The sequence below is a fragment of the Bufo bufo genome, chromosome 8 (assembly GCF_905171765.1).
Source record: "Bufo bufo chromosome 8, aBufBuf1.1, whole genome shotgun sequence".
NCBI classification, from domain to species: Eukaryota; Metazoa; Chordata; class Amphibia; order Anura; family Bufonidae; genus Bufo; species Bufo bufo.
In genome coordinates, this window is record NC_053396.1 from 11791744 (window position 1) to 11813052 (window position 21309).

The window sequence follows — 21309 nt, forward strand, 5'->3', positions numbered from 1 at the left end:
AATCTCCCATTCTTTGCTGTGGGTATCGTTGCCATTGACAATCACGTTTACCAATGGTTTTATTATCTTCCGTGCTTTCAGTAGTATCCTTCATGGTGCCGCACCCTATAGTATATCCCATGTGCAGCCCTAATGTCCTTGTCGCCCTTGCTTTGTAGCTTGCTGATGGATATAGGACAGCCATTGTGTTTGCAATATTATTAACATAGAAGCTTTTTCCCCAAAACATTTGTTCAACCCTATCTTAGTAAATATCTGCCATTGTGGAGCATGAGAAAGATGGGTGGGAGCCTATAAAAAGCCCTAATAATATGCCAAATCATTCGTCACACTCACAGAAGAAATATTAGTATGAAATGTGCCATTTTAAGGTGGAAATACCCTTTTGACATCTTTTTGTCATCTCTTAGGCTACTTTCACACTTGCGGCAGTGTGATCCGGCGGGCAGTTCCGTCGTCTGAACTGCCTGCCGGATCCGCCGATCTGGATGTGACAGAAAGCATTTGTGAGACGCATCCAGATGCGAATCCGTCTCACAAATGCATTGCAAGAGCGTATCCGTCTCTCCTCTTGTCATGCGGACAGACAGATTCGTCTTGTATCTTTTTTTAACATTTTTACCGGTCTGCGCACGGATCCAGCATTCCGGTATTTTGAATGCCGGATCCGGCACTAATACATTCCTATGGGGAAAAATGCCGGATCCAGTATTCAGGCAAGTCTTCAGTTTTTTTCGGCGGAGATAAAACCATAGCATGCCGCGGTTTTATCTTTTGCCTGATTAGTCAAAAAGACTGAACTGAAGACGTCCTGATGCATCCTGAACACGGATTACTCTCCATTCATAATGCATGGGGATAAAACTGATCAGTAATTTTCCGGTATAGAGCCCCTTTCTCCTTAGAAGAAAGCAAACATAGTGGGAAGTGAGGTCACTGCATACAATACTGGCAGAAGAGAGAGACCACCGCTGCTTCGGAGAGAAATGCATCTAGCTGTGCAATTGAAACAGGAAATAGTATGGAAGTCCAAACATAATTGTTCCATTACAGTTGTGACTGTACAAGGAAGAACAGCCATTATGCAAACTTTTTTTTTTGAAAACTCAGGTACGCATTAAAGGGGTTGGCCAAGAGGAGAAAAGCATTGCTTCTTTTATCTAAAAACAGCGCCACCCCTGTCTATAAGTTGCAGCTCGAATGAGATGAATAGGGATATGGTGCAATACCGCACACAACCTGTGGACAGGTGTGGAGCTGTTTTTGGAAAAAGCAGCCATGTTTGTCTAATCCTGAACAAACCCAGTAACATCAGCCATTGTGAAACTGAATGTAAGAAATTGCAAACCTTGTTTAAAAATTTATTAAAATATTCTTTGCATGGTCTACATTACATTCCACACGTGTAAACCATGCCTTGTACAGCTGCTCTCCAAGCACGTAACATGTCAAGATTGTGTGACCCGGGAGGATGGCTGCACTGAGGACTGATGATTGGGGGGGCGGGGGAGATCCCGCACGATTCACAGTGATCTGAACGGAGGGAAATAAAACAGACTGATCTACAGACAGTGATCTAATAAGGACCCAGACGAGTATGGCTGCAGCCATGTAACAGTTATCATTCATGGTATAGGGCAGTGATGGCTAACCTTTGGCACTCTAGCTGTGGTGAAACTACGACTCCCAGCATGCTCCATTCATTTCTATAGAGTTCTGAGAACAGCCAAGCAAGTGTGCATCTTGGGAGTCGTAGTTTTATCACAGCTGGAGTGCCGGAGGTTAGCCATCACAGGTGGAGATGAGTGAATTTCATTTTATGAAATTCGTTCACGCTTCGTTTGGTGGTAAAAGCAGAATTGCGTTATGGATTCCGTTACCACGGACCATAACACAATTCTATAACGGAATGCCTTTAGAGACATTCCGTTATTCATTCTGTCATAATAGAAGTCTATGGCCTCCACAGCGGATCCGTCCCGTTTCCGTTATGCAGGAGAAGACTCCCCCTGCATAACGGAAACGGGACGGATCCGTTATGCAGGCCATAGACTTCTATTATGACGGAATGAATAACGTTATGCATTCCGTCATAGAATTGCGTTATGGTCCGTGGTAACGGAATCCATAACGCAGTTCTGCTTATAGCAGCAAACGAAGCGTGAACGAATTTCAAAATAGGAAATTTGCTCCTCTCTAATCGTAGGTATAGGGCGTCTTAAGAAACTGGAACCAGGCGAGTATGACTGCAGCCATGTAACAGTTATCATTCATGGTATAGGGCGTCTTAAGAAAATGACGTGTGCAACTGTGGATGGGGGCCCTATTTTAAACTCATGCTTTAAGGGTGACACCGCTAAGCTACATAGAGAAGATGGCCAGTTGTAACCTGTAGAGATGCTCTCCATACAGGGCAACATGGCACATTGTAACGCTGCAGTGTCCTCTTAGAGAGATTACCTAACCCCCTGAGTGCAACACACTGATACCCCTGCCGAGCATGGGGCGGCGAGGTAGATACACTGTGATCCATTGACATTTGGGTAGAATTCAAGGACGAGACACCTGACATGAGAGAAGACGACTGATCACAAAATAAAATAGCCTCCAATGACCAAGCTAAAGAGGAACCCTGAAACAAACGTGTCAAGTGATTGTACTGAGGCCTTGCAGCAGCTGGAGGGGTGTGGTACAGTTTCGGGTGGGCACTTATGGCTTAGAACATCTTGTCCGGTGCTGATTGGAAGCCCCACTCTCCCCTCGGTCAGTTACTCCTGAAAACACCTGTGTCAGCAGCGAATGTCCTTTGTGTTGTGCACAGGGTTCGGGAGGGCTGGCCTATAGTCCTTAACCACGGGAGAGGGAGCCAAGGGCAGGCTAGTGCCCCCCCACGTTACTTTTTCCTATCGTCACCCAATCCGCGATCATCAGGCTCATACTCGTTATCATGAACACGAAACCCGCAGAGGCAAAGAGGGAAGCCTGTGAAAAGAAAGGGAGACGTAAGAGGTGGAGAGTGAAGTCGGTGAGGAGCTTTACTTTTGCTATGGCGCCCCTCCATTCTGTCTGTGACCTCCTGAGGGTGAGGGTAGTAGTAAGTAATGCTACTACAAACCATAATCTTTGGACATGATGACAGAGGCTCCTTCTCTCTGGGAACAATTCTCAAGTAGAAAATACTCGGCAGGATGAAAATCAGACTTGGGGCCGAAGTGGATCCTGTAGAAATGAAATAGTTTATAAAATAGGGCATAATGAATGATTTACTAACACCCAGTTGGATATACATTACATTGTAGCCTGAATTATATGTGTATAAAGTTGTGTCCCTTTGTACTGATGATATACTCCAGAGCTGCACTCACTATTCTGCTGGTGCAGTCACTGTGTACATACATTACTTATCCTGTACTGATCCTGAGTTACATCCTGTATTATACTCCAGAGCTGCACTCACTATTCTGCTGGTGGAGTCACTGTGTACATGCATTACTTATCCTGTACTGATCCTGAGTTACATCCTGTATTATACTCCAGAGCTGCACTCACTATTCTGCTGGTGCAGTCACTGTGTACATACATTACTTATCCTGTACTGATCCGGAGTTACATCCTGTATTATACTCCAGAGCAGTATTCACTATTCTGCTGGTGCAGTCACTGTGTACATACATTACATTACTTATCCTGTACTGATCCTGAGTTACATCCTGTATTATACTCCAGAGCTGCGCTCACTATTCTGCTGGTGGAGTCACTGTGTACATACATTACATTACTTATCCTGTACTGATCCTGAGTTACATCCTGTATTATACTCCAGAGCTGCACTCTCTATTCTGCTGGTGCAGTCACTGTGTACATGCATTACTTATCCTGTACTGATCCTGAGTTACATCCTGTATTATACTCCAGAGCTGCACTCACTATTCTGCTGGTGCAGTCACTGTGTACATACATTACTTATCCTGTACTGATCCTGAGTTACATCCTGTATTATACTCCAGAGCTGCACTCACTGGGTACATACATTACTTATCCTGTACTGATCCTGAGTTACATCCTGTATTATACTGCAGAGCTGCACTCACTATTCTGCTGGTGCAGTCACTGTGTACATACATTACTTATCCTGTACTCATCCTGAGTTACATCCTGTATTATACTCCAGAGCAGTATTCACTATTCTTCTGGTGGAGTCACTGTATACATACATTACTTATCCTGTACTGATCCTGAGTTACATCCTGTATTATACTCCAGAGCTGCACTCACTATTCTGCTGGTGCAGTCACTGTGTACATACACTACATTACTTATCCTGTACTGATCCTGAGTTATATCCTATATTATACTCCAGAGCAGTATTCACTATTCTGCTGGTGCAGTCACTGTACATACATTACTTTACTTATCCTGTACTGATCCTGAGGTACATCCTGTATTATACTCCAGAGCAGTATTCACTATTCTGCAGATTTCAGAGATGAAATCTCGCAGAATTCCTTGCTTGCTCGGTATGTGCACATAGCCTGGTCTGATGATTTGCACCAGGCTCTATACAATCATCTGATACATGGAAAGCTAACTGTTCCCCCTACATTATAGCAGCTCTGTTACTGTTAGGGGATCGTCTGACATGAAGCTTGTCGCTGTTTTCAATGACAGGCGCCTTGTAGGGCAGCCCGCACTTTGGCCATATTTACTTCTATTGTCAGCTTTGTATTTACCATTAAATATTATATTTCTTTATAGCTAGGCAAATCATATTGAAGATCTCCTTACCAATAACGCCAAAAATATCCTTGATATTAGGGATAAAGATGACGAGAAGGTTGACGATTGTCAGCAAACACACAGCGATAAGGACGTGCCTCCACCAGCGAAAGTCCTGTTCGGGGCAGAGCAGCTGCTGGATGGCTCTGCGGATCTGCAGACAGGGCACAGAAATTAAGCGAAAAAAAAAAAATCTGACTTAAGCATAAAGTTCAGCCGCAGTCTCGCCTACCGGAAACAGAACAACCGGTACAGTCAATGTAACGGCCACCAACACCGCCAGACGTACACAAAGCACAAGTGTGTCCAGAGGGTCCACTTTGTTATACGTGTGTAGCATGTCCGAGTCCACTTCACCTAACAGATGGGGGATACAGATAAGCATCATCATCTAGACATCAGTGGAACTGTAGCCGCTTGTTGTCACCAGGAGATGACATGAAATATACAGTCAAACTGTTGAAATGACACCGTAGTAATCTACAGTAATATACCGCTATATATCATATACCTATTATACAGGGAGAGGTAGTGGAATACAAAGATTCCTGACATAATAATGTATGCAGGAAGGTGCAGCGCCACATGAATAGGACAGTTTTAATATCCACCTATAGCTGCCTTTTAGTCGCACTCGCTGCATTTTAGGGCTGGGTTGATTATTAAATAATTCACCCTTTTAGTGCCTGACAATATTGTTTTTTTTTTTTTGTTAAATCGAATTATCAATTTTTTTTTTTTCTCAGTGCAGCCCGTATACTGTCTTCAGTCCCTGCTGCTCGCACCATTAATCCCCTTCGCAATCTGCCCTCATACAGTGCTCCAATGTAATGGCCTCCACTTAACTCCCTTGATGCCGCAGTCAGTAGCAATTGCGACACCTAAGCAGTTATACAGAGGTTCCCTGTCTCCATCCGGCTCCTCACAAACACAGTCGTGGGGCGCTGATGTGTTGCCATGATAGCTGTGGGCTTAACAAAGGTTCCTAGTCCTGCCATGACTGTATGTCTACTATACTGTGCCGCCGACACACCCTAACAGACAGCCTGTCATTGTTAGGCTACAATGCAGTGGTATGCTAGGTATACTACTGCATTATAAAAAAAAAAACATGGTGGGCCCGACGCATTCATCATTTTCTACGCCTGTTTTAGGCGTAGAAAATGGTCTAAATGTAAGACCGCTAGGAAGCTGTCTTACATTTAGAACTGGTGCTAGATGTGCTGAAGTTATGGAGAGGGATGCACCTCTTTATAACTTCGGCGGATCCACCGCCAGCTATGGGGGCCCCAAGGTAATTTAAATCACCCAGTGAACAACATAAAAAAAAGACAAAAAACACAAAAGGCATTCAGTGGAAAAAGGAATCCATTCTGACCCTGCAGCGTTTTTTGCTATTATTGTCTATTGTTATATGCTATTATTCTATTTTGTATCATCATCATTGTACGGACCCATACAATAAAATACCCTGGTTATGCTGCAAAGTGAACGTCGTAAATTTAAAGTGAAAAAAACAAAACAAAACTAAACACTAATGGAATAGCTTTTTTCGCTATTACCGCATGCAAAATTTTTTATTTAAATCAATAAGTTATATACATGCCAAAATGGTGTCGCCAAAAACGAAACAAATCATAATTGTCCTTAAATTCAAAATACGAGATTTTATTTTTATTTTTTTTCTGCAAAAGTGCCTAACCCTACTGCATACAGATTTATATGGCTATCAATTACTAGCTGTATAAATGTATATGCAGTCAGCTCCCCCTAGTGGTGACTGCAGGCAGCAATAAAGGACACAGAGTTTATGGTTGTGCCATAAATTACTTTTCACCCTAAAGTGTATTTTAATCAGTTACTCTAGCTCCCATTCCGCTTTGGATATTTTTATTTTTCAAATTTACCCCATTTGCTGTTTTCTCTTATCCCCCATGCTTGAATCCTGCTTCCTGGTTTATGTGTCTGCTGTCCCATAATGCCTCAGGGCAGTGAGATGTGTGCTGACATCCGCAAACACGTGACACTAACTACGCCCCTTTTTCTTTCCAGTGATGCTTCCTATGTTCTACATGACAAGGCTCTAATGCAGGAAGTAACCTACAGCAACTGGATATCAAAAACTGATTCGCAACAGGTTCCGATGGTAGGCTCATAACTTTAAAATAAGGCAGTTTTGATAAATAGTGATATTTGGGGAAAATAACTATACAACTGCATTATCTGTTGGGCATGATACATTTATATTAGAGGCACAACCCATTTAACCCCTTAGTAATGCACTTTTAAAAGTTTTTTTTCCCCCTATAATGAAAATAAAACGTTTAAAGGGAGTTTGTCGCCAATACCGACCATGCTAAACTGCTGACAGCACTAGGTATAAGCAAGCAAGGGGGACAAACATACCTTTTTTTTCATCAGGATAAGTGTGAACATGAAGTTTTATTCTGCCAGATTCTGAGGCGGAGCTTCACTGTGAAGCTCAATGCAGAGAGCACTTTACAGTGAAGCTTCTCCTTCTGGGCACTTGCAGAGGAAGAACTTGGCAGAATAAAAGTTCATATTCACATTACCCCTGATGATAAAAAGCTACAAATATGTATTATTATCAGATATAAAAAATGTATTATTTTAAGGTGAACTATTGAAGGAAAATAATGAAAATATATTTTGTTGGGGGGATCTAAGGGCTTAAACGATCAGAGATCAACATTATTGGTCAGTGCCATGATTGCTGTGCACACACTGCCATAGTCTTTTATAAAAGTGACTCCATATAAAGGAGAGGGGGGGACATCAGAAGAAGTCCTCTAAATAAGTTGACTCATCTCATACATTGGGGGCATATCGCTATCTCAGAGGTGGAAGCCGCACCTCTCTCTAGAACGGAGCCCACAAAGTGAAGTAGAGCGGACCACACATGCGTGGCCTCCCTGCATTCGTTTCTGGCTCAGCTATTTCCATCCATGAATGGAGCAGTGGCCGCACTTGCGTGTTGCTCTTCCCATTTTTCTGTCTAGAATTTCCGAAAATGGCTGAATGTGCACTCTGCTATTTTCGGTACTCCCATAGAAATGAACGGAGGGTGTCCGCACATGTGCAGTCCTGTCTCCTTCACTTTTGCAGTCTCTCGCTTTCAGTGGTTTTCATCACCAAGCTTTCCTCCATGACCCTTACCATAGAAAGTTAGGTAGCCGAACAGGGCGGTCAGCAGGTACATGACAAACATGGCAAGGATGGAGATGTTCGCTACGTTCTGCATCCGTTTCTTGGTGGCTCTTCATGGATAAACGAGATAGAAGTATATTATATTATGGGTCTTCAAGCAGAAGTCAGGGTGCAATGGGCTTTTCAAGAGAAATTAAGAAATCCAGGTATAAAGCATGCAATGTCTGTGAGATCGCCAGTGTCGTCCAAGGTAAGTTCACTGCTGTAACCAAATCTGCAGGGCATCTAAGGAGGGAGTGACGCACCTGCCGGATCCAACTACACATGCTTTGCACGTAGTCTATGACTATATGGTCGCATGGGTCTGTATAGGAGCTGTACTCGTAATCACAGTTTTTTGCAAGACTTCTTTATTTTATCATTTACGTGTATTGCAGCAACAGAAAAGGTTTTTGCAGAAGTGCAAGGGATTGTCCAGGATTAGAATAAGAGCACCACACCTGTCTATGGGTCGTGTCCCGACTTGGACGTACCTTCAATACCACACACAACCTGTGGACAGGTGTGGTGCTGTTTTTGGAATAAACAGCCATATTCTTCTTAACCATGAAAAGGGACACAAGGAATTGGTGGTGTTATCTTATATACAGGATACAAGGCCTTTGGGGGTATGCGTCTATAGTGGTGGTCTTATATTAGAGGTCTCATTGATGACTTGAGCATAGTACTTAAAGGCGTTTTCCGGAGGTTTAATATTGATGATGTATCCTCTGGATAGCTCATTAATATTAGATTGTCTGTTTGCAGCTTACCAAGCACAGCGCCGTCTATTGGATAGTGGCTGTGCTGGGTATTGCAGCTCAGACCCATTCACTTGAATGGGACTGAGCCACGTGACCGATGAATGTGACACCACAGGCCTAGGAAGAGGTTGCGGTGCTCACTGGAGTACCGCAGCCTCTTCATACATCTGATCTGTGGGGGTGCCCGGAGTCGGTTTCCAACCAATCAGATATTTATGACCTATCATGAGGATAGGCTATCTATATCAAAATCTCTTAACGCATATGGGTTCCTTTATTAATACCGGCGTTTTAGACACCGGTCTTAATACGCCTGCGCTAGCGCTTGATGCACCTAAGTTATGTAGAGGCGCAGGCTTCTTTCACACTCGGGTTAGGCTTGTCCTATCGGATCAGTACTATCATTTGCACATGTGTGCTGCCGGAAGTCCGTCCCGGCCCCATTCACTGTAATGGGGATGGGACGGAGATGCGGCCGCAGCAGGGCAAACATGCCGAGAGACAGCCAGACAAAAAACCGCAGCGACTACATTTAGAACTGGCGTATATGGTGTGGAAGGAGAAGTACCAAATCTGCGACAGATATGCGCCAAGAAGTGGCGTATATCTAATGATAAATGACACCCATAGTCTCTATTTATGAGATTCATACCTGCGCAGCTCGGTGTATATGGGTAGTACCTCAGGATGGCACACAAAGGCGAATGCAATGATGGGGATGGCGTACGCCGTCTAAAGTAAAAGATATTTCAGGTATTAGGAGCAGGGACACATTGAACAGACATTGGACCACCCGTGTGGGTCTGGGCTGAGACCTACCTGAGAGTTTATAGTGAAGGATTTAGCCGTGCAGCCGTCCCCTGTTGTGTTGTAGCCATTAGTGTAGACCACGTGCTCTGTATGGTTTACTTTCAGAGGACATGAGATCACAGTTTTCTTGTAGATCACCTGGAAGGGAACAGATCGTGTCAACACAAATCTGTGGAAGAATCCAGCAGCAAGTGTTCTGTTATCCTGCAGCGCCTCCACAGGGGAAATAAAGCATTACATGGTGTCCCTTGAAATCAGTGGCCAGTCCATGTTATACAAGGACATAAGTCCTCCAGAGCAATAGACATACTTTGTCACTATAGAGTAAACAAGGGGACCCCTCTGCTACCTCAGATTTCTCCAAGAAGGTATCTGAAAATGAGTTTTTCTAAATCACACAACTTTAATATAAAGGGAGAGTTAGGCCCCTTTCACACGGGCGAGTATTCCGCGTGGATGCGATGCGCGAGTTGAACGCATTGCACCCGCACTGAATCCCGACCCATTCATTTCTATGGGGCTGTGCACATGAGCGGTGATTTTCACGCATCACTTGTGCGTTCCGTGAAAATCGCAGCATGCTCTATATTCTGCGTTTTTCACGCAACGCAGGCCCCATAGAAGTGAATGGGGTTGCGTGAAAATCGCAAGCAAGTGCGGATGCGGTGCGATTTTCACGCACGGTTGCTAGGAGACGATCGGGATGGAGACCAGATCATTATTATTTCCCCTTATAACATGGTTATAAGGGAAAATAATAGCATTCTGAATACAGAATGCATAGTAAAATAGCGCTGGAGGGGTAAAAAAATAAATAAAAATTTAACTCGCCTTAATCCACTTGATCGCGCAGCCGGCTTCTCTTCTGTCTTCATCTTAGCTGTGTGCAGGAACAGGACCTGTGGTGACGTCACTCCGGTCATCACATGATCCATGGTGATGGATCATGTGATGGACCATGTGATGACCGGAGTGACATCACCACAGGTCCTGTTCCTACAATCGGCAAAGAAGGAGACAGAAGAGATGCCGGGCTGCGCGATCAAGTGGACTAAGGTGAGTTAAATTATTATTTTCTTTTTTTTAACCCCTCCAGCGCCATTTTACTATGCATTCTGTATTCAGAATGCTATTATTTTCCCTTATAACCATGTTATAAGGGGAAATAATACAATCTACAGAACACCGATCCCAAGCCCGAACTTCTGTGAAGAAGTTCGGGTTTGGGTACCAAACATGCGCGATTTTTCTCGCGCGAGTGCAAAACGCATTACAATGTTTTGCACTCGCGCAGAAAAATTGCGTGTGTTCCCGCAACACACCCGCACATTTTCCCGCAACGCCCGTGTGAAAGAGGCCTTAAACATCAGGAATCACTCAGACATCTAAGACACTTCCCATTCTATAATGCCTTGCCATATCCCTAGGATAGGCCATTACTTTATGATCGGTACCCCCACTGATCATGAGGATGAGCCACCCTTCACTATTTCTACCACGCTCAGCGGCACCCTGTGCTGCTCCAAGCGAATGGGGCTGGGTGGATTGTGTGGGGACACCTGGGGACTTCTGTTAGAGGGTTGGCCTTGCAGTTTCACAGGTGGAGACCCAAAAGTTGCAGGTCATTGCTGCAAACTTTGAGCTTTCTCCATGCAATACACCAAAATATTGGTATAATTGTAATACAGAGGAATGGAGTGCCATCTCCAGGCAAACTCTGGCATTGCAGTTTCCTTGATGAACTCCTTCCTTACAGGATTTCCTAAAGAAGAGACGGTTGATCAGGTAGACTAATTTTTTGAACCAGCATGCAAATTTTCCTACAACTTACCGCACACAGGAAGAACACCATACAGCAAAGGGAGAAGCCGCTTGTGTAACCCAGATAACCTGACCGAGACAGAAAAAGGTAAGAAAATGAATAAACATGCGGGTACGGCTGTGGTAACGCGCAACTGCGACGTGCAATGTCATCTACAGGCAGCCTTTACATGGTCAAGCTGGGCACCCTCCAGTGGTCTGGTTCTCCAGCTTTTGAAAGACTACAACTCCCAGAATGGTTGTCAGGGAATGCTGGGAGTTTCGCAACCACTGGAAAGCCACAGGTTACAGACCACTGCTCTGAGCATCCTGACTATACATCCTCACCAGACGTGATCAATGGCTTTATGTCTTACCCAAGTGTTTCATGAGTGCCAGAGGCAAAATGATGAAGATGGTGACAATGATGATGAGCACTTTACCATTTAAATACCAGTCCCTGCAGAGAAAAAAGCACTCAGACGTCGGCAGCAAAAAGATGGGGGTGATGGTATTGACTCGGGTAAACCCAGAGCGCACATACTTACTCAGTTGGTTCATTCAGGCCCAAGAAGGCTTGAATCACGAGGGGAAGCTCGTTCTTGATGATGTATAAATAACTGGACATTGCTGGAAAAGGAAAAAAAAAAGGGGGTCTGACTACTTTCTTGCAATTCCAGGTGAAAGTAGAGACCCCCGGGTCTACTCCATGCAAGAAATGAGCCTAGGCGTTCAGTTCAGTCTATTCAATAAGGAGCTTTTAGGGGTTAAAACTACACAAAACTGGCTTCTGGGAGAATATATAGATAAATCACGGAAAGGAGGGAATCTAAAAAACGGAATGTGTTGAAAAGGAAAGGGACGGTGGGCGCTCACAGAATAAGGAGTTCTGCTGCTGTCCTATAGAAACATTAGCATTGTATCAATAGCAGATGGTGGTGACATCTTAAAATTTTCATATACAGTCAGTGGTCGTGCAATGGACAATTGTAAATTTTCATAAACTCGGCCTTTGTTTTTCTGGGGGGGGGGGGAATTGTATTCTTACCGCCCACGTTATGAATGGTGATGATCAGCGCTGCTAGAATTTTTCCCGGCTGCCCAAAGGCTCTATGTCCCAGCTGTTCATAGGCACGTATACCTGTCCAGAAGAAAGCAAGACCAAAGCCAATTAGTTGAAATTTTTACTCTCCTTCCCCTATTCCAGGAATCGGCAACCTCCGACACGCCAAAACTACAACTCCCAGAATCCTCCTTTCACTTCTATGGGAGTTACAAGAACAGCCAAGTAAGTTTTCATGCTGGGAGTTATAGTTTCGTAGCAGCTGGAGTGCCGAACATTGCTGATCCCTGCCTTATTCTCTTTATTATACCACAGGGTGAGCACAGAGGAGGGTCCTCACAGGATTCTGCCTGATCTCATTAAAAATTACAAAAAAACTATATGAGGGATCGGTCATGTCAATCTTATTGAATCAGTTTCTATGAGGAGGTAAGTTCTAGACTTGACAGCGGCGAATCAATGGATGTCGTATATCTGGACTTCTCCAAAGCATCTGACACTGTACCACATGAAAGGTTAGTATATAAAATGAGCATGCTTGGACTGGGAGAAAACGTCTGTAAGTGGGTAAGTAACTGGCTGAGGGATAGAAAACAGAGGGTGGTTATTAACGGTACACACTCAGATTGGGTCACTGTCACTAGTGGAGTACCTCAGGGGTCAGTATTGGGCCCTATTTTCTGCAATATATTTATTAATGATCTTGTAGACGGCTTGTACAGCAAAATATAAATTTTTGCAGATGACACTAAACTAATTTGTAAAGTAATTAACACGGAAGAGGACTGTAGACTGTATATATACTACAGAGAATAGTATATATACTACAGTGGACAGTATACTGTGTATATATACTACAGAGGACCGTATACTGTATATATACTACAGAGGACAGTATACTGTATATATACTACAGAGGACAGTATACTGTATATATACTACAGTGGACAATATACTGTATATATACTACAAAGGACTGTATACTACAGAGGACAGTATACTGTATATATACTACAGAGGACAGTATACTGTATATATACTACAGAGGACAGTATACTGTATATATACTACAGACAGTATACTGTATATATACTACAGACGACAGTATACTGTATATATACTACAGAGGACTGTATACTGTATATATACTACAGAGGACTGTATACTGTATATATATACTACAGAGGACTGTATATATACTACAGTGGACAGTATACTGTATATATACTACAGTGGACTGTATACTGTATATATACTACAGTGGACTGTATACTGTATATACACTACAGAGGACAGTATACTGTGTATATATACCACAGAGGACAGTATACTGTGTATATATACTACAGAGGACAGTATACTGTGTATATATACTACAGAGGACAGTATGTGTGTGTGTATATATATATATATATATATACATATACTACAGAGGGCAGTATACTGCTACAGAGGGATCTGGATAGATTGGAGGCTTGGGCAGATAAGTGGCAGATGAGGTTTAACACTGACAAATGTAAAGTTTTGCACATGGGAAGGAATAATCCAAGTCACCCGTACATACTAAATGGTAAAACACTGGGTAACACTGACATGGAAAAGGACATAGGAATTTTAGCAAACTAAGCTGTAATCCAGCGCGGTTTACAAGCTTTCTGAAGAACCTAGGGCGGGCAAGAGGGGTAAAAGGGGAGGGGTTTCATATGAATAGCAACGAGGGGCCTGGGCACCGGCCGCTTGAACGCCGTCCCTGGGCACCTTCAGACCTAATTTGCATATTGAATAAAAGTGTTTTTTGAAGAAAATAAGCGACGGACAGCTAAACAGTAAGTAGCATTCCAATATGGCGACTGTAATACTGATAATGGTGTTAGTGTTCTATAATGGTCAGTATAGGTGAAAGACTCCCTTAAGTGGGGAAAAATTGTCTTCTTCCTCACAGTTTGTTTGTTTTTTGCCTTCCTCTGGATCACCTTGCAGGATAACAGGCCGAACTGGACGGACAGAGGGCTTTTTTCAGCCTTATAAACTATGTCACTATATTAAGCAAAAATATTTTTTTTGTAGAGCCTTTACCTTATGACTTAGGAATGATTAGCGCAATATTGACAGTGATAGTAATTAATTGTGAACTTACACTTTAAGAAGAGATGCGGGTTTTGGGAAGGGTTAATAGAATGGGAAATGCAGAATTTTCTGTATCTTTATTTGTTACAGTGGGTCACAAGACAAAACAGAAAGGTAAATGGCAAAAGACGAGGACAACGGTGGTCACTTACCTACAACCCCAGAACACTTGAGGAGGAGGTGGATGGAGTAAGCAGACAAGAGAGCAATGAGTATCAGAAGGATACTGCAAAGAGATAAAAGGTGGCCTTACTCACTAGATATCCTACAGAGATTGTTATAAAGGTCCTGCCTGTAACCAGTGCCGATCAGTACTGTATGGGACCGAACAAGCAAATATTTATATCATCGGCTGTCGATTTATACGGTACAAGAAGATGGGCCTTTTGGTCTCGAATACCCCATTATAGATTGCCTCCCACTTATTGTAAGCCATAGTTCAGTCCCTTATAAGAAAATTTAAAGGGGGATTTCCAATGCATAACATTTGTGCCTGAAGGCTGGGAGCGGTCCGCGCAGTTCTTAATTTACCGCCGGGTATTGGTCACATGACCACAAGTCTCAGCAGTATCACCAATGAGACCATTGATTGGCTGTAGCTATCATGTGCTAGCCTTAGACGGCGCGTGATCACTGCCCAGAAGTAATCGGATAGGATATACTTATACATTATATTGGCCTTATGCCTGTATAGATGGGGTTATATATTTGTATTGCAGATGGGTATAGTAGTTATGAACAGGCCGTATATCTGTACAGTAGACAGAAGGTATATTTGTACATTATAAGAGGCAGGTCTTGTATCTGTACAGCTGGCGGGCAGTGTGCACTGACTGTGGGAATGTCAGCCTGCAATCTGTCCAGAAGCAGCTGCTTCCAATCCTTCCACTTGGAGAAGCTGTTCATGGAAAGGACTTTCCCAAACTGATAGCAACCTGGACCGGAGCCAGGAGACTGTGTATAGTCAGAGGGGGGCAGATACTTACATGAACAGAATGATCCCTGTGTTAGACATAGCAAAGGCAAGGCCCAGGATTCCACTGCCCATGATGGCATTGCTCAGGTTAAACACGGACATCCCAAAAGACGTCTTTCCGTCAAACTGTGGAAGAAAACAGCGCAGGACTTGTGATCAATAAGTATATGATTCTGATACCTACAGAGGACTCATACATAACTCAGGGTAACATATACCGGGCTGGACTGAGGCAATGACGTATATATCGGGTCATTAGAGCAATCAGTGAACAGTGATCCAAACATTTATCTGCTCCCCGAGCACGGACACAACTTGTTTACTGATCCCTAGTCATTCAATGTCTCTGTGTCTGTCACATGTTTACATTTCCTACAGTAACCTAGTAATGGAGAATACCCTAATGGGACGGCAAATCGCCAGGGACCACAGCACTCCCTCCATGTCCTAGCCAGAGCGGCTGTACAGTATCAGTACCCTTCAAACGGCTCCCTATATCTCAGCGACTTGGACCCCCTATGAGTTCGACATCAAGAGGAAAGATATTGCACTCGAGCAGAATGGATTCACCCTTTAACCGCACACGTCTTAACACTACAGCCTCGCAGAAGAAATTGGGAACCGCAGACGGCGCTGATTACGCTCCTTTACAACCAGCTGTTCCCGAGAAGGTACAAGACGACTCGGCAGCTTTATGTCTTTATCCTTAGTTGCCTGGAGACAAGACGAGATGAGCTATAACACAATAATCTAAGAGATCATTGTGTTCTTATTGACGGTGATGGTAACGCACAGAGAGTCTCAATAGCCAGAGAAAGCGTCCGTGAAGAGATGACGAAACCATTTACGAGCAGAAAGTCTCTGAGGGTCGTGCACTGGAGAAATGCTATTCAACGGCTATAAACTGATATTTGTTTTATAGGGTCGTCACCTCAGCGACTGGCATCTCTCATCTTATCAAGGCAAGTCCTTAGTGGGCACAATGGCCATTTGGTCAAAAGTTTTAGAAAGAAAATGTTTCTTGATTTCCCCGGATGCCGAAAATCAGTAACGTGACTGATCAGTCTGCATCCTAGAGACTAATAGGACGTATATCTTCATAGTTTGTTTCTGTCCCACTTTGGTCACAAAAATACCATTAAAAAAAACAAAAAACATGGCGGCTTGACGGCCATAATGCTACGAGACTATTTTCGATGATCTTCCAAGAACATGAGCATAAATATTCACGCCCTCGTTATCTAACAACGTTTCGAGAGCTTCAAGGACAGACGTCTATCAGACGTGACTTCAGCGTATTATCATTGAGATTCACGGAATATCTGCAGGCAGAAGTAGACATTATACGGGTGGAGGGGGGGGGGCATCAATATTCTGACCAATATCTAATGAATTACGGATTGGACCGATTGGATTGTTTAGTTATCATCGACTGTTCCTGGACTTTCAGAGTTTGACAAGTGATTAGTTGTCAACGAATACTTTTCTAGAGGTACTCATGTATGGAGCTGCCACTTGCCATCAACAGTTTGGTATCTAAGGGTTGCTCATGGCAAGTTCAGATCTTCAGAAGGTCTCCTCTTGCCAAGGACAACAATTTTCTGGAGAGTCTCTTTCTTGGATGGTTTACTATAGAGTGGTTTTTTGACAGATTTCACACCTAAAGATTGCATAAGTAGATGACGTCAAGATCTCTTAAGGAAAGTAATCTCTTGGGGTTTAGGATTCACTTTCAAAGACCTTTTTCCTTCTAATGCCACATTTAGCGGAGACATTAATATGAAGAAAATGGAGGATTATCAATGAGTGCAGGTTATTTACATGGTCCCTCGAGATTGTCAGACATCCTGAAACTGGTCTTTTCAATGACTCTACTGTAAGGGGCTTTCAAAGAGCACATCAAAGAAGTATCCCATGGGAAACAATAAAATCTTATATGGGTTGTGCAGGCCATACATATTGTCAGGATAGGTTATCAATATCTGATCTGTGGGGGTCTGACACCCGGCACTCCCGCCGGTCAGCAGTTTGAAGAGGAGGAGGTGCTCCATGTGAGCACTACTTCTTGTTCATTATACTACTCGTCGTCTCCTCGGAGCGATGGCGTAGTGTAATTAGAAGCACTCGCCCCATTCAAGTGAAACTTCTCAGACAACGGGCAGTGTAATGAACAGGAAGCATCGCTCACATGGGGGGCGGCCTCCTGATCGTCCAGGAGTTGGACCCCCGTCAATCAGATATTGATGACCAGGTATCCTGAGGATAGGTCATCGATATTTCTGGCCTGCACAACCACTTTAAAGCTACATGCACACGACTGTATGTATTTTTCAGATCAGCAGATCCGCAGCCTTCGTAATAGAAATGCCTATTTGTGCCCGCAAAATGGACAAGAATAGGACACATTTGCACGGATGCGGACAGCGCACAAATGGCTCCGTGTTTGATCCGCAAAGAATGTGGATTGAACACGGACTCAAATAACGGCCTAATTCTAAGGATAAACAGGTGAAAATTTGAATATCGTGCAAAGTTCACTTATTTCAGTAATGCAACTTAGAAGGTGAAACTAACATATGAGACTCATTACAGGCAAAGCGAGATATTTCAAGCTTTTATTTGTTATAATTTGGATGATTACGGCTTACAGCTTATTGAAACCCCAAAGTCTCAATTTTGAGGTCCCCTTTGCTCAGGGGGTTTGGACTAATTAGCTGACTGGAGGGTGACACTTTGAGCCTAGAATATTGAACCTTTTCACAAAATTCTAATTTTAAGCTGCATTAATACAATTCCTTTTAATTTGCATTACTGAAATAAATGGACTTTTGCACGATATTCAAATTTTTCGAGTTTCACCTGTATGTCTACTTTGGTTGTGCAAGTAAAAAATGTATGCGACTTGTCTGTAAGAGGACAATTTTAGAGTTGCGATTTGGCTGTATTAAACTCGCAGACAGATCACACACAACTCACATTGCAGTATATGAGGGAAAGCTGTGGGCAACCTGCTACCAAAAATCCAGTTTTGAATTTCCTCTGTCCCGTTGCCATTACCTATCTCAACCTGCCGCCTTATTAATCAGATTTTCCTAAGACGGAGTAGATGCAGAAAATTGATTCTTTATGGTGGCATCATTTGGGGAAATCAGTACTTACATCAGTGAACTGGCTTTTCTGACTTGACACATGTTGCAGGAAGCCCACCTGCTCCAGCCCGACTTGCTCCTCCGCCTCATATCTCAAATAAAAATATATACACATGATTAGTCGCATGAAGGACGCGTGTTTCCAACATGCATGTCATCTTACCACAGATTACGTACGAGAAAAACGCTGACCCAATATGTCCTCCAATTTGTCATCTCTGTACAGTGTAAGTAACAAATCTGGCACAACCCAAAAATATCAAATTCAAGATCGCACCCTTGAAAATAGTAGAGCTCACGTTAGATCACATAACAGGTACAGCCATTGGTCTAATCTGAACCACTATGACAGGGGTCTTCAACCTCCGGCACTCCAGCTGTTGTGAAACTACAACCCCCAGCATGCATACTTGCTCTGCTCTTCTAAGAACTATCATAGAAAGGAATGTAGCATGCTGGGAATTGTAGTTTCGCAACAGCTGGAGTGCCGAAGGTTGCTGATCCCTGCACTATGAGATCCATTTGACATGAACGGTCTTCCAGTTATCTGGTTCCCGTATAGCAAAATAGTTCCATCTCCAGGTCTTCTCCTACCCGTCGTCCAGCGTCACTCTGTCTGTGTTCAGGCTTTCGGGCACGCTCCCGTTCAAGATATATGAGTCTTCGCCTTCCCCCAAGTTGTCCATTTCCATAATGAGCACCCAACACCTTTATTAATGAACTGATGACACAAAGGACAATACAAGAGGAGATGGTATAGAGCAGCGACCCTACGGGAGGAACAGGAGAGATCCTTAATGAGCAAAAGTGGATAACATATATCCTACTGACAAAATAATTATTACTCCTACTTTACATTTTTGGGTTGATCACAAGACATCATCCCATATACCCACTATCTGTTGGGTCTGATGTATAGTAAGGCTACATGCACGCTGCAGTTTTTGCGGCTTGGATGCGGACCCATTCACCTCATTGGGGCCGCAAAAGATGCGGACGCCTCTCCGTGTGCTGTCCGCAACCGTTGCTCCGTTCCGTGGTCCGCAAAGAAAATGCAACATAGAATAGGCAGTTATATTAATGGCTGTCCGTGCCGTTCCGCAAATTGCGGAACGAACACGGACGCCATCCGTGTTTTGCGGACCACAAAACACACAGCGGTCGTGTGCATGTAGCCTAATACATATGTACTGGGAGGAGCTGTCAATCACTGAGCACAGGTGAAAAAAAACTCTTCTAGCGTGACGCTCCATGTTTGACTGTCGTTGGCCCTATATTCACTAAGACTAGGGCGACATGCCGTGAGATCGCAGTTTTGGGCTACTTAAACTTTGGGCTAGGTTCACACTTGTGGCAGGCTGTTCCCGGAGAGAACAGCCTGCTGGAGTTCTCTGGGCCGCCGGATGCTACAGCCTTCCCGCCAGACCCCATTGACTATAATGGGGTCAGGCAGAGGTGCACAAATAGTTTTTTGTCCGGCCGATTCCCGGCATGGTCTACCGGCTGGAACGGTTGTGATGGAAGCCTAATGATAGTGAATATGGTCTTGTTGAAATACAGGCACTTTCTCCAGATATTTCCATGATCACCATCTTCCATTGTTAAGCTGGGTTCACGTCGCCTTTTTCCTATCCATTTAGCGTATACAAAAAACGTGTACTTTAAACGGATGCCTCAAACTGATGCCATACAGTGGCATCCATTCACCATAGAGTTCCATTGTAAAAAAAAAGTTGACTTTTATTTTACCGGACTGTGCAGGATACAAGAACGTGGTGTGTTGTGTTTTTGTATCCTTTTATTTCTAACGTGTACGTCAAACAGAGGCATAAAACGTGATGTGAATTTTGCGCAATTTTGCAATCTTACAGGTTGAGAATCTAGAATTCAACATCTCTCTTTATTAATGGTTTGATAGTTTTTTGTATCTTCTACTTTTTTTTTTTTTTAATACCTTGTACAAGGTGGTAAAATGGAAGCTACCAACAAGATGCTGTTGACAGATCTTTTTATCATTCCATGACAGTTTGACTCTAATGTATATCCAGTGGACATTTTATATATTCATTCATTAGACTATTAGGATATTTACCTGTTAATATGCTTTTGTGTTCACACACACACTAGAGCTAATTAATAAACCCATAATAAGATCTGTCATCAGCAATAAACCTGCTTATTGATGCTCTCCAGGCAGAAATAATTTAGTTTTTAAGTAAAAGATTCTGGATTTTTATTTTGCTGACTGGGAGTTGTAGTTTAAGGACACCTGGAGACCCGCTGGGGTACGACGCAGTATCGGGGGGTACTGCAGTGAAGGAGTACCCTGTGGTTAGCTAGTTCATAAGATGTAGACTTCCTGTGAGAGTTCTTAGGCCCCATGTTGTGCCGTGCAGGTGTCGGGAGGGCGGAGTTGCTCTGTATGGTGACATGTTTAAAAATAAACTCTTACATCGATGCAGGGAGTTTTTTTAACCAGATATTAAATAACATGACAGCAGAAGCAGATCCGATTTCCAGAAGTGCCCCTCAGCGAGGGATGTATGAATTGTTTGACTATACATTCTCTATAGAAGCGTTACACACACACACAGCTTGGTGGGTATATAAGGGGTGTGATAGGCTGTCTGCACACAT

At 43.4% G+C, this 21309-nt stretch overlaps 1 protein-coding gene across 5 annotated transcripts in view; it reads right to left on the minus strand.

Moving 5' to 3' along the window:
* Positions 1–2066: 2066 nt before the first annotated feature.
* SLC38A5 (solute carrier family 38 member 5) overlaps positions 2067–21309 on the minus strand; it is a 45394-nt gene continuing 26151 nt past the window's right edge. For all 5 annotated transcript variants that reach the window (XM_040442197.1, XM_040442195.1, XM_040442198.1 and 2 more), the window contains exons 3-17: positions 19267–19442; positions 18683–18764; positions 15534–15649; positions 14700–14773; positions 12406–12498; positions 11906–11987; positions 11735–11817; positions 11389–11447; positions 9567–9695; positions 9400–9479; positions 7954–8054; positions 5009–5133; positions 4786–4930; positions 3116–3219; positions 2067–2982 (exon numbers count right to left, since the gene is read on the minus strand). In XM_040442197.1, the coding sequence (XP_040298131.1) occupies positions 2878–2982; positions 3116–3219; positions 4786–4930; positions 5009–5133; positions 7954–8054; positions 9400–9479; positions 9567–9695; positions 11389–11447; positions 11735–11817; positions 11906–11987; positions 12406–12498; positions 14700–14773; positions 15534–15649; positions 18683–18764; positions 19267–19364 (1476 nt within the window). In that variant the 5' untranslated portion in view covers positions 19365–19442 and the 3' untranslated portion in view covers positions 2067–2877. The remainder of the gene's footprint in view (positions 2983–3115; positions 3220–4785; positions 4931–5008; positions 5134–7953; positions 8055–9399; positions 9480–9566; positions 9696–11388; positions 11448–11734; positions 11818–11905; positions 11988–12405; positions 12499–14699; positions 14774–15533; positions 15650–18682; positions 18765–19266; positions 19443–21309) is intronic.